General features: G+C 32.0%; 3 protein-coding genes across 3 annotated transcripts in view; all 3 read right to left on the reverse strand.

Moving 5' to 3' along the window:
• Nucleotides 1-3,046, reverse strand: part of LOC100255529 (uncharacterized) — a 10,009-nt gene extending 6,963 nt beyond the window's left edge. The window contains exons 1-6 of the mRNA XM_059738797.1: nt 2,410-3,046; nt 2,107-2,256; nt 1,633-1,785; nt 1,164-1,223; nt 666-722; nt 1-74 (exon numbers count right to left, since the gene is read on the reverse strand). The exon at nt 1-74 is cut by the window's left edge and continues 58 nt beyond it. Coding sequence (XP_059594780.1) covers nt 1-74; nt 666-722; nt 1,164-1,223; nt 1,633-1,785; nt 2,107-2,256; nt 2,410-2,929 — 1,014 coding nt within the window. The 5' untranslated portion in view covers nt 2,930-3,046. The remainder of the gene's footprint in view (nt 75-665; nt 723-1,163; nt 1,224-1,632; nt 1,786-2,106; nt 2,257-2,409) is intronic.
• A 1,796-nt stretch (nt 3,047-4,842) lies between these two features.
• LOC100248634 (chlorophyllase-1) lies at nt 4,843-6,230 on the reverse strand. The gene is made up of 2 exons (XM_002271900.5): nt 5,898-6,230; nt 4,843-5,799 (listed from the first exon to the last, which is right to left on the reverse strand). Exons 1-2 carry the CDS (start codon nt 6,138-6,140, stop codon nt 5,095-5,097), a joined length of 948 nt encoding a protein of 315 aa, XP_002271936.2. The 5' UTR covers nt 6,141-6,230; the 3' UTR covers nt 4,843-5,094.
• Nucleotides 6,231-11,321: 5,091 nt separating this feature from the next.
• LOC100243499 (chlorophyllase-1) lies at nt 11,322-13,558 on the reverse strand. The gene is made up of 2 exons (XM_002271938.4): nt 13,177-13,558; nt 11,322-12,253 (listed from the first exon to the last, which is right to left on the reverse strand). The coding sequence occupies exons 1-2, from the start codon at nt 13,453-13,455 to the stop codon at nt 11,573-11,575; spliced, it is 960 nt and encodes a 319-aa protein (XP_002271974.1). The 5' UTR covers nt 13,456-13,558; the 3' UTR covers nt 11,322-11,572.
• Between the last annotated feature and the right edge of the window lie 2,446 nt (nt 13,559-16,004).

Here is a 16,004-nt window from a genome sequence, read left to right on the forward strand (position 1 = left end):
GTGGTAATTGGAGGGAATCAGTTGATGCCCTTGTGACTGCAGTTCTCCTTTCGCCTTCATGTTTGATTGGTTTCCTGCACAAAATAATTGGAAAATTCTATTTGAATTGTCACAACACAAAAATTAAAAAGGAAACATAGAGATCATTACAATCAACCTATAATGTGCAGAAACTTAGGCTATTTTACTAGCGGAAACCAACCCGAATGGTTCTTTCAGAGATCTTGTAATTGTTTTTTATATAAAAAAATGACGCATTCAAAAGATATAGCCCAAAACAAATTTTACAAACGTGTTGCTGAACATGTTCCTTCATTATTTTCACTTTTCATGTTTCTGGAAATGGAAGACAGTAGTATGCACTTCCTCTAGGAGATTGGTCCTTTACATAGCAAAATTGGATACAACCATGTGAGAGCTAGCAGAAAAATCTATCCCTTTTTTTGTTGCATGTTGGCTCATTTTAATGTCTCAAAATATTCTTTTTCTGATCTTACAAAGGTTCTGAAGTGACATTTAATTTCAATGTAGGCTGCCCCCCATGCACAAGACAATGCTCCATAAGCTGCTCTGAGTATACTGTGATAATGCATATAAGAATAGCTCATGCTTTTTTTCTGAAGCCCATTAAACATAGATGCCAGATAAAGAAGATGATTGCTAACCACTGGGATCCTCCAGATCAGCTTGCCCACCAGTTCTTGGATCTTTTCCGGTATTAGCTGAAAATGGGAAGTAGCTTAATGACTACTTTTAGCATATAGGGAAGTCGTAACAGAACATTCAAAAAGCAAGGCATCAGCTTAATGCTGCCAATTCACAGATCCATGGATATCACCATGCAAATAAGCCTATTGCTAAAGAGTATTACTACATGTACAGAGGCTTCGCATAAGAGATTCTCCGCGCTACACTCAATGAAAAGTGTCAACCTCAAAACAAACTTTATTCCTCCTACTACTAAATATGTATCTTTCTAGGCCAACATGCATAATTTACCTCAACTTAGGCTTGCACTGACTTCTTGCATTTCACGTTTCTATGATAGCTAAGCTGCTAACATCTCAGCAAAATGATTTATAACTGGGGATTTTTTTTTTCCTTTATAATGTTTTTAAAATTTTAAAACATAGTTAATGCACAACAAAAGAGATGATACTTACCATTGGTAGTCTTCTGATCTGATTGCTCAAGATTTGTGTTTGGACGGTTTCCAGGATCAACTGAAAATGGGGAGAGGCTCAGTGAGGGCCTTTTTATTAGAATACAGGAAATGGAAGTGCCAAAGACAAATATATAAGAACAGTGCCAAATCCAGACCCGAATGAATTTAAGCCTGAAAGCCTAGCAAGAAATAACTTCAGTGAATTGGCCTGATGGCCCTAACTTCGGATGGAAGTAGACTGATTCTGATTTGTATTCGCAGTCTTCATAGAATATGTGAATTCAGGGTCGCATGCTTCGATGGTGCTCATCTAGTCTAAGATTAATAGATGGGAGGTCCCAGAAAAATCACCTCCCAAAGCAAAATTACTTATATGGTAAAACACTAAAACTACTTAGTTGGGACAACATAAAATATGATTAAACAAATAAAAAGAAAAAGTGTAGTTCTATGATATCGTCACCCACATAGTATTGTCAAGGCCGACCAGGGCAATCGGAGGAAATTGATGCATGTTTGGTAGTTCTCTGGACATAGAGGATCCTTTTCTTCATCAAAAGCTTTTACGATAGCTTCCTCCTGCTTGAATGTTTCCTCCTTAAGCTTTTCAACAAATATACCTTGAAAATAACAGTCAATAGAGCAAAGTGAAAACTGTAGTTATGAGATAATGTTCATCATTGCCAAAATACATTTAAGGCCTTGTTTGTACAGGCTTTCAAAGAGAGAAAAGCTCTTTTACTCAAATGGAGTGTCAAAAAGATAAAATCCTATTCCCATGAAATCCACTTGATTTGCCACCAATCCCGTGCAGAGGATTGTGCTTAATTCACGTCTAGGCAGAACTGGAATACCAAAGTAAGGCCTATTGAGGAAAGGGAAATGTGCTGCCAGACATTATTTGAGGAAGGAAGTAGTTTTGAAGGAAAAGTGATTCTTACAGTGATATATGATGTTGGTGAACCATCGAAAATGACTCCCGCTTCTGAAAGCAGAATGTTTGGTGGCCAGGAGATGGAGAGGCGACAATCCTTGCTCATTTACGGAGTTAACAAGATTCTTGTACCGGCTAATTATTTGAAAAGCCAAATCTATCAAACACAATGATAAATCTTTAATCAGATTATTTTCAAAGGATAAGATATACTTTAATCAGATTGAGTTGCTTATCGATATAGAGTTATTTTCAAAGGATAAGATATACTTTAATCAGATCATGAACAAGATTCTAGCAAAGCACTCACCAAAGTATTCTCCCGCGATGGCACAATGAAGAATGGTATCACCATCATTCCTCCTACAGTAAGTGTTGCCCTTATCCAATCCGCATATTTCATCGAGGCAAATAAAAGCTTCTTTCTTCCCATGTAGTGCAGCCAAGAAGAGAGGAGTCTCACTGTCATGGTTGCGGGCGCCAATCAGGTCCGGGAGTGCATCAGCAATGCACTTACACATCTCCATGCTCCCCATAGATGCTGCTAAATGGAGAATGGTATTCCCTCGCTCATTTTGTATCTTGAGAACCTCCTTGACCTTAGCTTTACCCCGGATAATGAGTAGTAGCTGTTCCACAATACGCGCTTGGTCATCAGAAACTGCTACATGTAATGCTGTGTCCCCTGATTTTGTGATTTTGGCCATGTGAACTTCTTCATTTTCCTTATATATGTTCACAACTTCATCCCATTTACCCTGCATGGCACTTCTGAACAGTTTCTTTTTAATCACCTCCATATTTTGTCTTGTCTCCCGAGTAGAAGCCATTTTTCCTGTCTTCTTCTTAAATGTAAACTACTTCTGGGAACTTAATTTGGATGGAAAAGAATGGGGTAAGGATGATGATATTTATGCTGTTTAGTAAAGTATGTTTGGATTATAAAATTCAAAAGAAGTTAGCACGGTAGGACTGAGATAATAGGATTTCTACTTTATCTTGCATCGAAATGGCTAAAGAACATATGATGAAATATTCCTAACTGCTAAACCAAGAAACCTTTCTGCTTTAGCCACAATCCTCTTGATGTGTCACCCTCATTTAAATACAAAAGTCTGCAGTTCACAACCTTTTTTTTTTTTTTACTATTAATTGCATGTTGTTTTTACTCTCCTCTCTCTCTCTCTCCCACATATAAATACAAAAGTATGCGGTTCACAACCTTTTTTTTTTTACTATTAATTGCATATTGTTTTTACTCTCTCTCTCCCTCTCTCTCCACACACACACACACACACACAAGTCTATTAATTACATATTGACCCTTTTTTTACTATTAATTGCATATTGTTTTTACTCTCTCTCTCTCCACACACACAAGTCTATTAATTGCATATTGACCTTTTTTTTTACTATTAATTGCATATTGTTTTTACTCTCTCTCTCCACACACACACACAAGTCTATTAATTGCATATTGACCTTTTTTTTTACTATTAATTGCATATTGTTTTTACTCTCTCTCTCTCTCTCTCACCACCCACACACACACACAAAAGTCTATTAATTGCATATTGTTTTTACTCTCACACACCAACATTTAAATACAGATAATTGCATATTGTTTTTACTCTCTCTCACCCACATTTAAATACAAATGTCTGCAGTTCACAACCTTTTTTTTTACTATTGCATTTTATTTTTTTAACTCGTATTACTTTTTAGATTTAGAGCTAGCTAAGATTTTTACGTACATTATTTTTTATATTCATGCACTTGATTGATTTTCCCCTTTTAATTAAACTCATAATATTTCAAATTTATTTTCTTCAACATCATGACTGCGTGGCCTTTTTCTTTTCCAAAATGCATCCTTATCTCATTTAAAGTAAGATAAGAGAAATAAAAAGAAAGTGAATGCAACAGAAGCTTTGCAATGCACATAGTCAAAAGCAAATGTCTGGTGCAATTAATAAAATGGTGGAATATGTGAATGGGAAGCAGGGCTTTAGATTGGCTACCTTTCTTTTCTTTTGATTTTATCACCTTCCCTCCCTTTTTCTGGTCAAAGAAAGGGCAGTGTCATATTCTTAGACTTGATTTACATGATCTGTTGAATATATAAATATTTATACCTACCTGCACACCATAGTGATAGATAAAGATATGACCATATCACCATGCAACTTGGGGGAATTGGTAAAGTTGATTATTAACGCAAGCCCAATCTTATTGAAGAAACAATCAAATTCAATTTAAATTCAACCCAAACTCTAATATGAGGTACTCGACCCTAGTCTAACCCAACCTCATTTTTCTAAATTCGGTTTAAATTCGAGTTAGTCAAGTTAAACTCAGATTGATCGAGTTAAATTCAAATTGGTTGTGTTGATTAGGTTATAAGATTCAAAATACATTCATAGTGGTGTAAAAAAAAAATCTATATATTTATATCAAAATTTAAAAATATAAATAATATAAAATTTTAATATAATAATAAAATAGTAAAAATAAACTTATATATTTTTTATTAAAAATGTAAAAGCACATAATATAAGTATAATTTGATTTTTTTTTTCTTTAAAATCTAAAAGAAAAATGAATATTATCATATAAGATAATAAAATTATAAATATTATAAAAATATTAAATCAAATTCGAGTTAAACTCGATTTGTTTGAATATTGACTCAAACTCAATCCAAATTGAGTTTCAATTGTAAAAACTTAACTCAATTTCAATTCGAATAATAAAAATGTTTATCCAAATCCATCCAAGCATCAGGTCCGACTCAAGTTGGGTATCAAGTTGGGTTGGGTTAACACTTTGAAATTGCACACCTAGCTATGGAGCAAAGAAAACAAACCACAACAAATATTGAGATATAGGACAAAGGAAAAAAACAACTAGCAACAAATTTGGAAGTTTATCTATCCCCAAAATACTAAAAACCTCAATAGCCACACCCATTAGGGCATTCCTCATGAACATTAACTTATGGTTCTGAGTCCTCCACGACCTCAAGCTTGACAGGAGCAATACCAGGCTCATCAACAATGGCGTCCAGGTCTCCAGTCTCCCCTTCCAAATGAGCCATCAGCATGGCCACGACAATCCCACCTACACACTCCATCATCGATGTTTTATCACCCTTCCCACTCTTGCACATGGAACCCATAATCGCCCCAATGGATGTTCCAATGCAATTGGTGCAATAATCATCATCTAACATGTCCATGTGACCATAATCTGGAATAACAAAGCCAAGGCAATTATCCTTGCACTCGTTGAAAAACTCCGCGTAGTTGAGCCCATCAGGAGCACAAGAACATGGTATGCAGCCGATGACAGACTCGCCCCCAAGACCCGTACCGATTACCATAACCGGGATATCCAGATTGAAGGAATGAGGGACACCAGTTAGGATCTTTGGACACATTTTCATGCATTTATTTGCCCCAGCAACCGGGTCTATACCTATTAGGGTTAAGAACTTGAGATTCATGGATACGTTGGCATTCCCCAGTGCAAGAGCAAATGCTAGATAACCCCCTCTGCTATGGCCCGCAAGGGCGAGCCTGCTTAGGTCTGGAACAACATTTTCTGGGAGCACAGGTTGAAGGCCTGAGCTTAACCAGTTGGCGACTTCCGCTGCAGAGTTGATATCCGGTCGGCCGTACAAAGAACATAGGCTGAGTAACTAGACAAACCATCAACCATTGCATAATATTAGTTGATTTTGAAAGAATGTAAAAATAAAAATAAAAAAAATAAGGGAAAAGGGAGTTGGACAGATACCCTAGGAGCCACAACAATATATCCATGAGAAGAAATATGCTCAAGGAGGTTCGTATAGCAGCAGGGGCAGATGTTGTAGCCATGAAGAAACAGGAGAACTGGGTATGTTCCTTCAGTGTCTGGTGTTACAATAAACAATGTCTTTGGAGCGTTACAAGTTGTTATGGGTTTCGCTGTGTACTTTCCTCGCTTAAAAGCATCTGTTGCTGCCGCCGGTGCAGGCCTAGCTTCTAACGCTGCCATTTCTCTCCCTCTCCCTCTCTCTCGGCATGTTGAAACACACAGGCGGTCTTATCCTATAATGGGTGGAGGATCGGCGTTCACCCCCCACATGGTGATCCAGTGCCATATTTTTCTATTCTAAATAATAAAAAATATGTTGATCGATAATAAAGGGTTTTGTCAAAAATATACTGATTCTAAATACTTAAAATAGTCAAAAATAGATTATTCTTCAAACAATAACATAGAAAATGTCAAATTCAAATGAGAATTATTTCATCCCTTTTAACCAATTAATTCTAATAAAAAAACACGTTTAAACTCCAATCACCCGATATTTCCTTCATACGCAGCCTTGCGACATGAGTTTGAAGAAATATGCAATAGAGCTTCAAACTATAAGAAGTGTAAAACTTAGAACACGCAAAATATGTAGTGTTTGTGCTGCATTCAATCTGCATAATTAATGGGATTCAGCAAAACCCCATTAGTTATTCTTATACCTTTATCTCCATCTCCATTTATATTTTTTTGAGGTTTTAGCTCAAACTCTTATGATTTAACTAATGTTTGGTTGGCAAAAAATTTGAGGAAAAATGTAAAAGAAAAAAAATAAAGATAAAAAGTATTAAAAAAAATTAAAAAAGTAGATTTAAAGTCATAAATTTTTTTTTAAGTGTTACTTTAAACCCATTTAACTTACTTTTCCACTTCTACATGAAGATAAAATAATTTTAAAGTGAATAAAATTTTAATTAATTTTAAATATATTTTAATTTATTTCATATTTTTTCATAATAAAACTAAACATAAAAAAATTATTTTCATAGGTATTTTTTTTCTTTGCTTTGTACTATTAAGAACTAAACACACCCTCAATGAACTTGGGGGAATATTCTTGGCTAAAATGTCACCTTAAACTTTATTTTTAAAAACATAGCATCTATATTTCAATTAAAGATTAATCTTTGAAATGGTCCCCACCCAAAAAAAAAAAAACTTTATTTTTAAAAACATAGCATCTATATTTCAATTAAAGATTAACCTTTGAAATGGTCCCCCCCACCCCCAAACAAAACTCAGGAAAGTGACCCAAGCCAAGAATGACAAATTTTAATAAAGACAGTTTGGCTGCACTTTGCAATGAGCTAGGACAGAGTATTATTGATTTTCATGCAACGATTCCTAGTGAAAAAATTAGAGGGGAAAAAAAAAGATAGATTTAAAGTGGTTCGATAGATTGCCTACGTCCACAGGAATAGGAAAGAAGACTTTCACTATATCTGAATTAGGGTTACATATATAAAGGGGTATTTATACTAACTCTCAAGTATTGAAATTTCAAAAATACTCTTGAACCGTACCATGAGGGTATTTGCCCATTTTTCTCCATATGTTTTTCACTCAATATGAGTCACATACTACAAGTATCTTGGGTTTCATCTTCAATGGGTGTGTCCTTTTCTTTCTTTGAACAGAAAGAATAACAATAGGTATAGACAAAAGAATATTGCATGGACGATATGGATCGATCCTTTCATATTTGCATTCTCTGATTTCTCTTTCAAATATTTTTGCACCTATATATTGGTTAAGCTTCAAGGGGACACAAAGGATTTGGGTGTCATTCTCAAAAGAATTAACATTTCTTGTCTCTCATAAAATTTGTGCTAAATCCAAGTAATCATCTTGGATTCAAAAATAATGGTTAGTTTCTAAGTGATGTTAGACTCATAATGCGATAAGGAAAGGTTTAGTAAGAGTAGGTTTAAAAGCTTCGAGGGGTTAGCACCTCCCAATACAACCCTGAGATGAGATGATAAATAAGTTTGATGGATGTCTTACTTTTCATGGAGCAAGTGTTTAAATACAAAAAAATACTCACACAAATGACCACTAAAATAGAAACAAACCGACTACGTAAATGAATGACCCATATCTCATGCAACTCACTAGCAACTAAAGACTAGGACAAATAGTTAAAATGTAATCAATGCATATCTTCATCTATTTAATTAATAAAATAAAAGTTATAAAAAAATACTTAATACATATTCTTAAGCCAAAGAGCGGGTTGTCTTTTATCATAGACTAACTTACTCTTCGACCATCCTAAAGCATTTCGTCTTGATCATTTGACCATCCATCAAGTGAAACGGTTCCTCACTAAAGAAAACCAAAGTTCCACTCCAATCAAGGAAAGAGATAAATCACATCTTGGCCAAATGTCAATCCTCCTAGTTTGACTATATGATGAAGTTACTTAATATATATATATTATGTTTTTCATCGATTATTAATTTATATTTTTTTGGGGCCTTCAAATATTTTTGAAAATATTATTATTTTATGTATTTAGTGAGTTATTAACTTAGTATACTAGTCCAAGTTGGAATCGAAAAAATTCATTATTTAAATGAAATTATTAATTTATGAAGGTTTTACTGTAATGTTTCAATCGTACATATAGGGAGCAAAGGTTTCACATTGTTATGGTTTATTTGGTTGACTACAAATAACTCATCAATAGAGAGAATTACCCCCCTAAAGAAAAATAGTTCTTAGTCTTTTACAAATCTTTGCTTATGTCATTAATTTGGTAAATTCTCATCTCATCTATAGAAAATATTGTTAATAAAACAAGCTCATAGTATTATAGCCAATGATGAAAATATCGGTAATCACGGATATATCGGTACTTCAATTTTACGGATATATCGGAGATATATCGACGGATATTCTAGAAAAAAATATCGATAGGCTTAAAATTATTAAAAACTCATAGAAATATAAGGAAAACCTCATAATAATATAATTAAAAGTATAATGAACATTTTAAAGTTGTTTTATTGAAAAATTTGATATACATATGATATAATTTACAATATTATATGTAATTATATCACGTCGATCTATAAGAAATGTTAATTTTGTAATTGTTCTCATTATAAAGTCACATAAAATACTTTATTTCATTAAATATCAATAATTTGTACACATTAAATTCATTAAATAAACATATTTCATATTCAAAATATACTAGTTCATGTTAATTAAATTAATTAAATAATTTAGCATGTTAATTAAATTAATTAAATAATTTAGCTAAGTTAACTAGTTTAATTTAATTCTAAATGTGAAAATAAATCACAAATAATCATCTAAAATAAACATATCAATTTATAATTAAATAATCAAATTAACCTAAGTTAATTAAATAAAAATATAAAAAAATAATTACAATTGAATGTAAAAATAGCATTAAATCATCCATATTGCAAACATACTAATTAATTGAAAATACATGAATTAATTACAATTGCAAACAAAATTAATTACAATTTAAAACAAATATACCTTAAAATGATTAAATAATTGAGCAACCTTAATAAAAATTGGAGTAATGAAAGAGAAAATGAAGAAAGAAAGCAAAAAATGGATGAAATAGATGAAATTTGGGTTATTTATAGAAGAAATTTGGGTCAAAATAGCCGTTAGAACATTAATTTTCCGTTGAAAATCAATTTTGGCCGTTGGATCAAAAATTGGGAGCAATTTGGCTGTTGGATCGTCATATTACCATTGGAATCACATTTAGGTAGTTGAATCGCCATATTACCATTGGAATCACATTTAGGCAGTCGGATCAACACAGGCGTAATCTGGGTCGTCAGATCACGTTGCATAAAGGAGGGGAAATATCGTCAAAATATCGGCGATATATCGAAGATAAATCGCCGATATTTTGCCACCAGAGGCGATTTTTTCAAAAAATCTCCGATATATCTCCCCGAGCCGATATATCGCCGATATTTTGGGAATATTTGCATAAATATCTCTCCTCCGATTTTTCTCCACGAAATATCGTGTCGACCCCTCCCGATACACGATATATCGCCGATATATCCTGACATTTTCCTCCTTGATTATAGCATAAGATTGTACTTCTACATGGTAGCATACTATTATTGTCGACAATTACACTTTAGTCCATTAATTTTGAAAAATTATACCAACACCCCATGACCAGCCTGATAAGAGCAAGACCACCCTTTTGACCAACTATGACCATTGACGTATATATAGGTTGATTGTTAATTGCCTCCATTGAAAATTTAATGAAAATCCTTAAAAAACCCTCCATTACCTTATTTAATATAAAATGCCTAAAATACCCCTTAAACCTTATATTACATACCTTACCATCAAACTAATAAAATTTTATTCCAAAAGAATTGAAATTAAAATTTTGACAAATATAATGATTAAATGAAGTTAATATTTGGACAAATATTATGAACGTCTTCCTCGATTCCTCTCCTATAACAAAAGAAAAAGGATGTTTGTAGTCATCTAACTAGCAAACCTATTTCCAACATTACCCCACCAACGACAATTTTCACCAACACACAACTTTAGTGTATAAATTTTGATGGCCCATAGCCTTATAAGCTAGAGGAATTAATGAATAAAGGAAAGCCCCATATGAATGTTGACGACCATTGTGCATCTTCCCCATCAACTCATCATCAAGTGAATTTCAAATGTCAAAGTTTAGTGCTCGGCAAATTAGGTCCTACTTGATAACCATCTTTTAAAATAGTTTCCTATTTCTCCAAAAAAAAATGAAAAAAATATATTTAACAACCAAAAAAACAGGAAACAATTTTTTTATTTCTAAAAACATAAAACAATTTTCTATTTCTAAAATCAGAAAATATAATATTTTAAAATAATACATTTTAATTGTTTTAAGTTATTTTTTCTTTTTTCTTTTTTTAAGATTTTTTAAAAATAATTATATAAATATAAAGAATAACTCAAAATAAAGTATTATGGATAAAACATATTTTTAAAAACAAAGAAAATTAACAAGTTTAAAATATTTCAAGATTTCAAATAAAATTTTGATTTACAAAATATGATAAAATTATTTTTCTAAACCGTTTCCAAAAATACTCCTCAAACATAGTCTTTCCACACGCCTTCATATGTTATTTGCTCCCAAAGGTATATATACCAAGTACTAGAATAATGCAAATTCCAATTAATCAATGGTGCTTTAGCTGAGTTGGATGGCAGTGTACTGCCAAGTGAAACCTCCAAAAGTATTGATCACAGTACTGAAAGCCAAGAATCATTGTACTGCATTTTTATTATCAATTAAGCATTGCCATGTAAGAGAAAAAACAAACATAATAATTGGAAACAATTAATGATCATCTATTAAGACCCCATCAAAAATGACCCTGGTCTCGATGTTCTTATAATATGGAACACCTCATCCCCCATTCTTAGTCTAACACAAATGATGGGTCTTGAGAATATTAGAGGTCATTAGCAATACAACACAGTTTCGTTTATTTGAATCTTTGTTCCCAAAGACGAACCGAAAAAAAAAAAAAAAAAATCTGCTGTCACACTCCTTATAGCATTACAAAGAATCCATGATTTCATGCTTCTATGAACTCAACAGGATCAAGCTTCACAGGAGCCAGATCAGGTTCGTCAACAATGGCTTTGAAATCTCCACTCTGACCTTCCAAATAAGCCTTCAAGAATGCAACAAAAAGGCCACCCACACATCTCCTCATGGGGTCCCTAGGACCCTTCCCACTCTTGCAGATATAACCCGAAATCGCCCCAATGCAGCCTGAAAGATGATCATCTAACATGTCCAAGTGACCATATTCAGTAGTCACAAAGTGGGAACAAGGAGGTTTACACTCACTGAAAAACTCTACATGGTTCACTCCATCTGGGGCACATGGACATGTTAGGCAGTTCCTTGGCTCATCGCCCAACCCCGTGCCGATTACGCAAACTGGGATTGCTAGATTGAAGGAATGAGGAACATAGGTTAGGATTTTGGGAACTGTTTGGCAACATTTACTCAACCCACCAACAGGGTCTAGTCCTAGTAGGGCTGAGAAGTTGAGGGATGTATCAGCATACCCTAGTGCCAGAGCAAATGCTGTCTTTCCCCCTCTGCTGTGGCCTGAAAGAGCAAGCTTGAGTAGGTCTGGTTTCACATTTTCTGGGAGCACAGATTGAAGGCCTGAGGATAGCCAATTTGTGACTGCTGCTGCTGATTTGATCTCTTGAATTCCAGAAGGAGGTAATAGTCCGTATAACTATATAGAAAACCATTTCACAGTACTGCATGTCAGAGATTGGAGATTAATAGAAAATGTGTTTGTGCATGCGGTTATTAATTGAAAGTTCTCCCAAAAGCCTTGCAATCTTTCGGATGAACTTGATTAAAAATATTAAATCAAGTTCGGGTTGGGTTCAATTTCCTAAACTTTGGTCCAGAATAGTTCAAATTGAGTTCAAGATTGAAAAACCCTAATATAAGATCAACCTAGATGTCAAAATGATTACCAAAGCTCATCTAAACATTGGGTTAGGTTGGATTTCTTTCGGGTCAACCTGTTAAACAGGTTGCACCTCTATTATTATGTCAATATATAAATATATTGAACTAATTTGGATTGCAATACTTCAATTACAAAGATCATTACCTTTAATTTTATAATTATATATGGAGATGACAATATGACAGGTTTTTTTTAGTACCAATCTCACCACCCCCTTAGTGGAACATGTTTAAAATTTAAATAAATGGATTTGAGATAGATTTAGAATTTTTTTAAAACCCGAGACAAGCTCAAAATGGATTTAGGTATTGTCTAATCTTATCTCGTTCCATCACATTCAAAATAAAATAAGTTATAAAAAATTATATTATTTTTATTATTTATAAAATATATTTATTTTAATATAATTAAAATAAATAATTTTTTTCAAAAAAAAGTTAAATAGTTGGGCAAGGCGAGTATGGTAAATTCGTATGTACACCCTACCCGTTTAACTTTTTTAATAGGATGGAGATGGAAACTATTTTGGATAAACATAACTCAGCCTGAACCTGAAACCATCCTCTTATAATCTCCAACTATATATTAAGTACAATTAAATGGGAAACGAGTAGAAGAAGAAAAAGAAAAATAGGGGGAGTAGGATAGTTAACAGGGAAGAGAGGTTGAGAAAGCACCTGAGGAGCCACCACTATGAATCCATGGGAAGAAATGAGTTGAAGGAGCTGAGTGTAGAAAGTGTTGCGGAGCTCGAAGCCATGAAGAAACAAGAGAACTGGGTATGTCCCTTGAATGGTTGGTGTAACAATCAACAATGGCTTGGGAGGGGAAGCGATGTTTGAAGTCTCCACTCGAATGCAACTCACGCTCAAATTTCCTGGCTCAAAAACACTGGTTGTTGTCTTCAAATCAAGCTTGATTCCCTGCGTTGAAGGATTACCTCCTAATAGTGCCATTGCCCCCTTTTAGAGTGTGTGGAAATCAAGGTATAGATCTCTCATTTTATAATTGGAGAGAATGATGAATTGCAGCCATTGGGCAGCTATGCAGCTGGGCCCTAGAGGAAGAGTCCCCGACTCCAAATAATTGTAGCAGCCTTCTAGTCAATCAATACTAGTCAAGTAACCAACTAACAAAAAGATATTTCAAACAAATTTCATTTAACTATTAGACTTAAAACTTAAATAATTCAAAAATACATAAATTTTTAACTAATTTTAATTATATTTTATTTTATTTCATATTTTTTATAATACAATTAAATATAAGAAATTCATTTTTCTTAATTTTTTTTTTTTAGTATTTTAAGGTCTGGTAAAAAAAATTTAAAGGCTAACTAAAATAATTTTAAAAACTATTTTTAAATTTTCAAATAGGGGTTTGTTTTATAAAATATAAAAAAAAAAACAATTACGACAACAAAACCTAATAGGATACAACCCCACTTGCTTTTCTCACGATTTTAGCAAGACGAAGAAAACAAAATGATCAGTGGTTGAATCTTTGTCCGTACATGGCTGCTTTATCATCAGCCGCCCTATGGTTTGTAGTGATAAATTGATAACATGCGGTTTGTGTACACGGCTTTAGCAAGAAAAAGGAGGAAAATTCCACGTGGAAGCTCATTTTTAGCCAGAAAGTCAAGCGACGAGGTTGCCTCCATTAATTGTCGCCCTCGCGTTTGGTATTTCAAGATTAGGTACGGATGATCTTATCCAACGATTCCAACCCTCCTCCCTTTATTTAAAATAATTTTTATTCATATTTAATCGAAAAAATTAAATAGTACCCATCCTTTAACTTTTTTCTGAAAATTTTTTAAATTTTTTCAAAAAAATTTATTTTTAAAATTTTTTAATTACATTAAAATAATTAAAATATTATAAATTTTTATTATTTTTTTATTGAAAAGCACTTATTATTATTATTATTATTATATTATATTAAAAATAAGAAAATACAAATTAAATTAAATTAATTTTTAAAATCAATTATTTGTCATCCCTGTTAAGCTCAATATGGAGTTGATGAGTGTACTTAATTGTATACCATATTGTGGACCCCGTATTTCGATTCATGCATTTCCCACTCGATGGCGAGGTCGATTTTTTGTTCATGAGCTAATCTCACAAATCCCGTGTTTTTGAATTACGAATGAATCACTATTGCTTATGTAAAATCAAGAAGATAAGAAGATTATTTAGGAACTGAAATGTGATTAAAAACTATTCGAGTGAAAACTGGATTATCGGAGCTTATTTGAAAATTGGAGTATTTGGAATTAAATTTTGAAGATTAGAGCTCCGGTGATTAAATCGAAATTTGTTAAAGAAAATGAGAAACGGACTTTAGGAAATTGAACTGCGAGACCATAGACTTTTGAAAGTTGAATTTATAATAATGATAGTAATAAGGTCTTGAGAGTTTGAATTAATAATAATAATAATAATAAGATTTCGAAAGACTGAATTAATGATAATAATAATAATAATAATATTTTGAAAGTGTGAATTAATAATAATAATAATAAGATTTTGAGGATCGAATTAATAATAATAATAATAATAGTAATAATAATAATAAGATTTTAAAAGTTGAATTAATGATAATAATAATAATAACATTTTGAGAGTTGGGTTAATAATAATAATAGTAGAATTTTGAAAGTTGAATTAATAATAATGATAATAAAAAGATTTTGAAAGTGTGAATTAATAATAATAATAATGAGATTTTGAGAGTTTAGATTAATGATAATAATAATAATAATAATAAATAGATGTTGAAAGTGTGAAATAATAATAATGATAATAATGAGATTTTGAAAGTTGGGTTAATCATAATAATAGTAATGAGATTTTTGAAAGTTGGGTTAATAATAATAATAATAGGACTTTGAAAGTTTGGATTAATGATAATAATAATAATAATAAATAGATGTTGAAAGTGTGAATTAATAATAATGATAATAATGAGATTTTGAAAGTGTGAATTAATAATAATAATAATGAGATTTTGAGAGTTTAGATTAATGATAATAATAATAATAATAATAAATAGATGTTGAAAGTGTGAAATAATAATAATGATAATAATGAGATTTTGAAAGTTGGGTTAATCATAATAATAGTAATGAGATTTTTGAAAGTTGGGTTAATAATAATAATAATAGGACTTTGAAAGTTTGGATTAATGATAATAATAATAATAATAAATAGATGTTGAAAGTGTGAATTAATAATAATGATAATAATGAGATTTTGAAAGTTGGGTTAATAATAATAATAGTAATGAGATTTTTGAAAGTTGGGTTAATAATAATAATAATAGGACTTTGAGAGTTTGGATTAATGATAATAATAATAATAATAAATAGATTTCGAAAGTTGAGGTAATAATAATAATAATAATGAGATTTTTGAAAGTTTGGATTAATGATGATAATAATAATAATAAATAGATGTTGATAGTGTGAATTAATAATAATGATAATAATGAGATTTTA

Source organism: Vitis vinifera, chromosome 7 (genome assembly GCF_030704535.1).
Source record: "Vitis vinifera cultivar Pinot Noir 40024 chromosome 7, ASM3070453v1".
In the NCBI taxonomy this organism is placed as follows: domain Eukaryota; kingdom Viridiplantae; phylum Streptophyta; class Magnoliopsida; order Vitales; family Vitaceae; genus Vitis; species Vitis vinifera.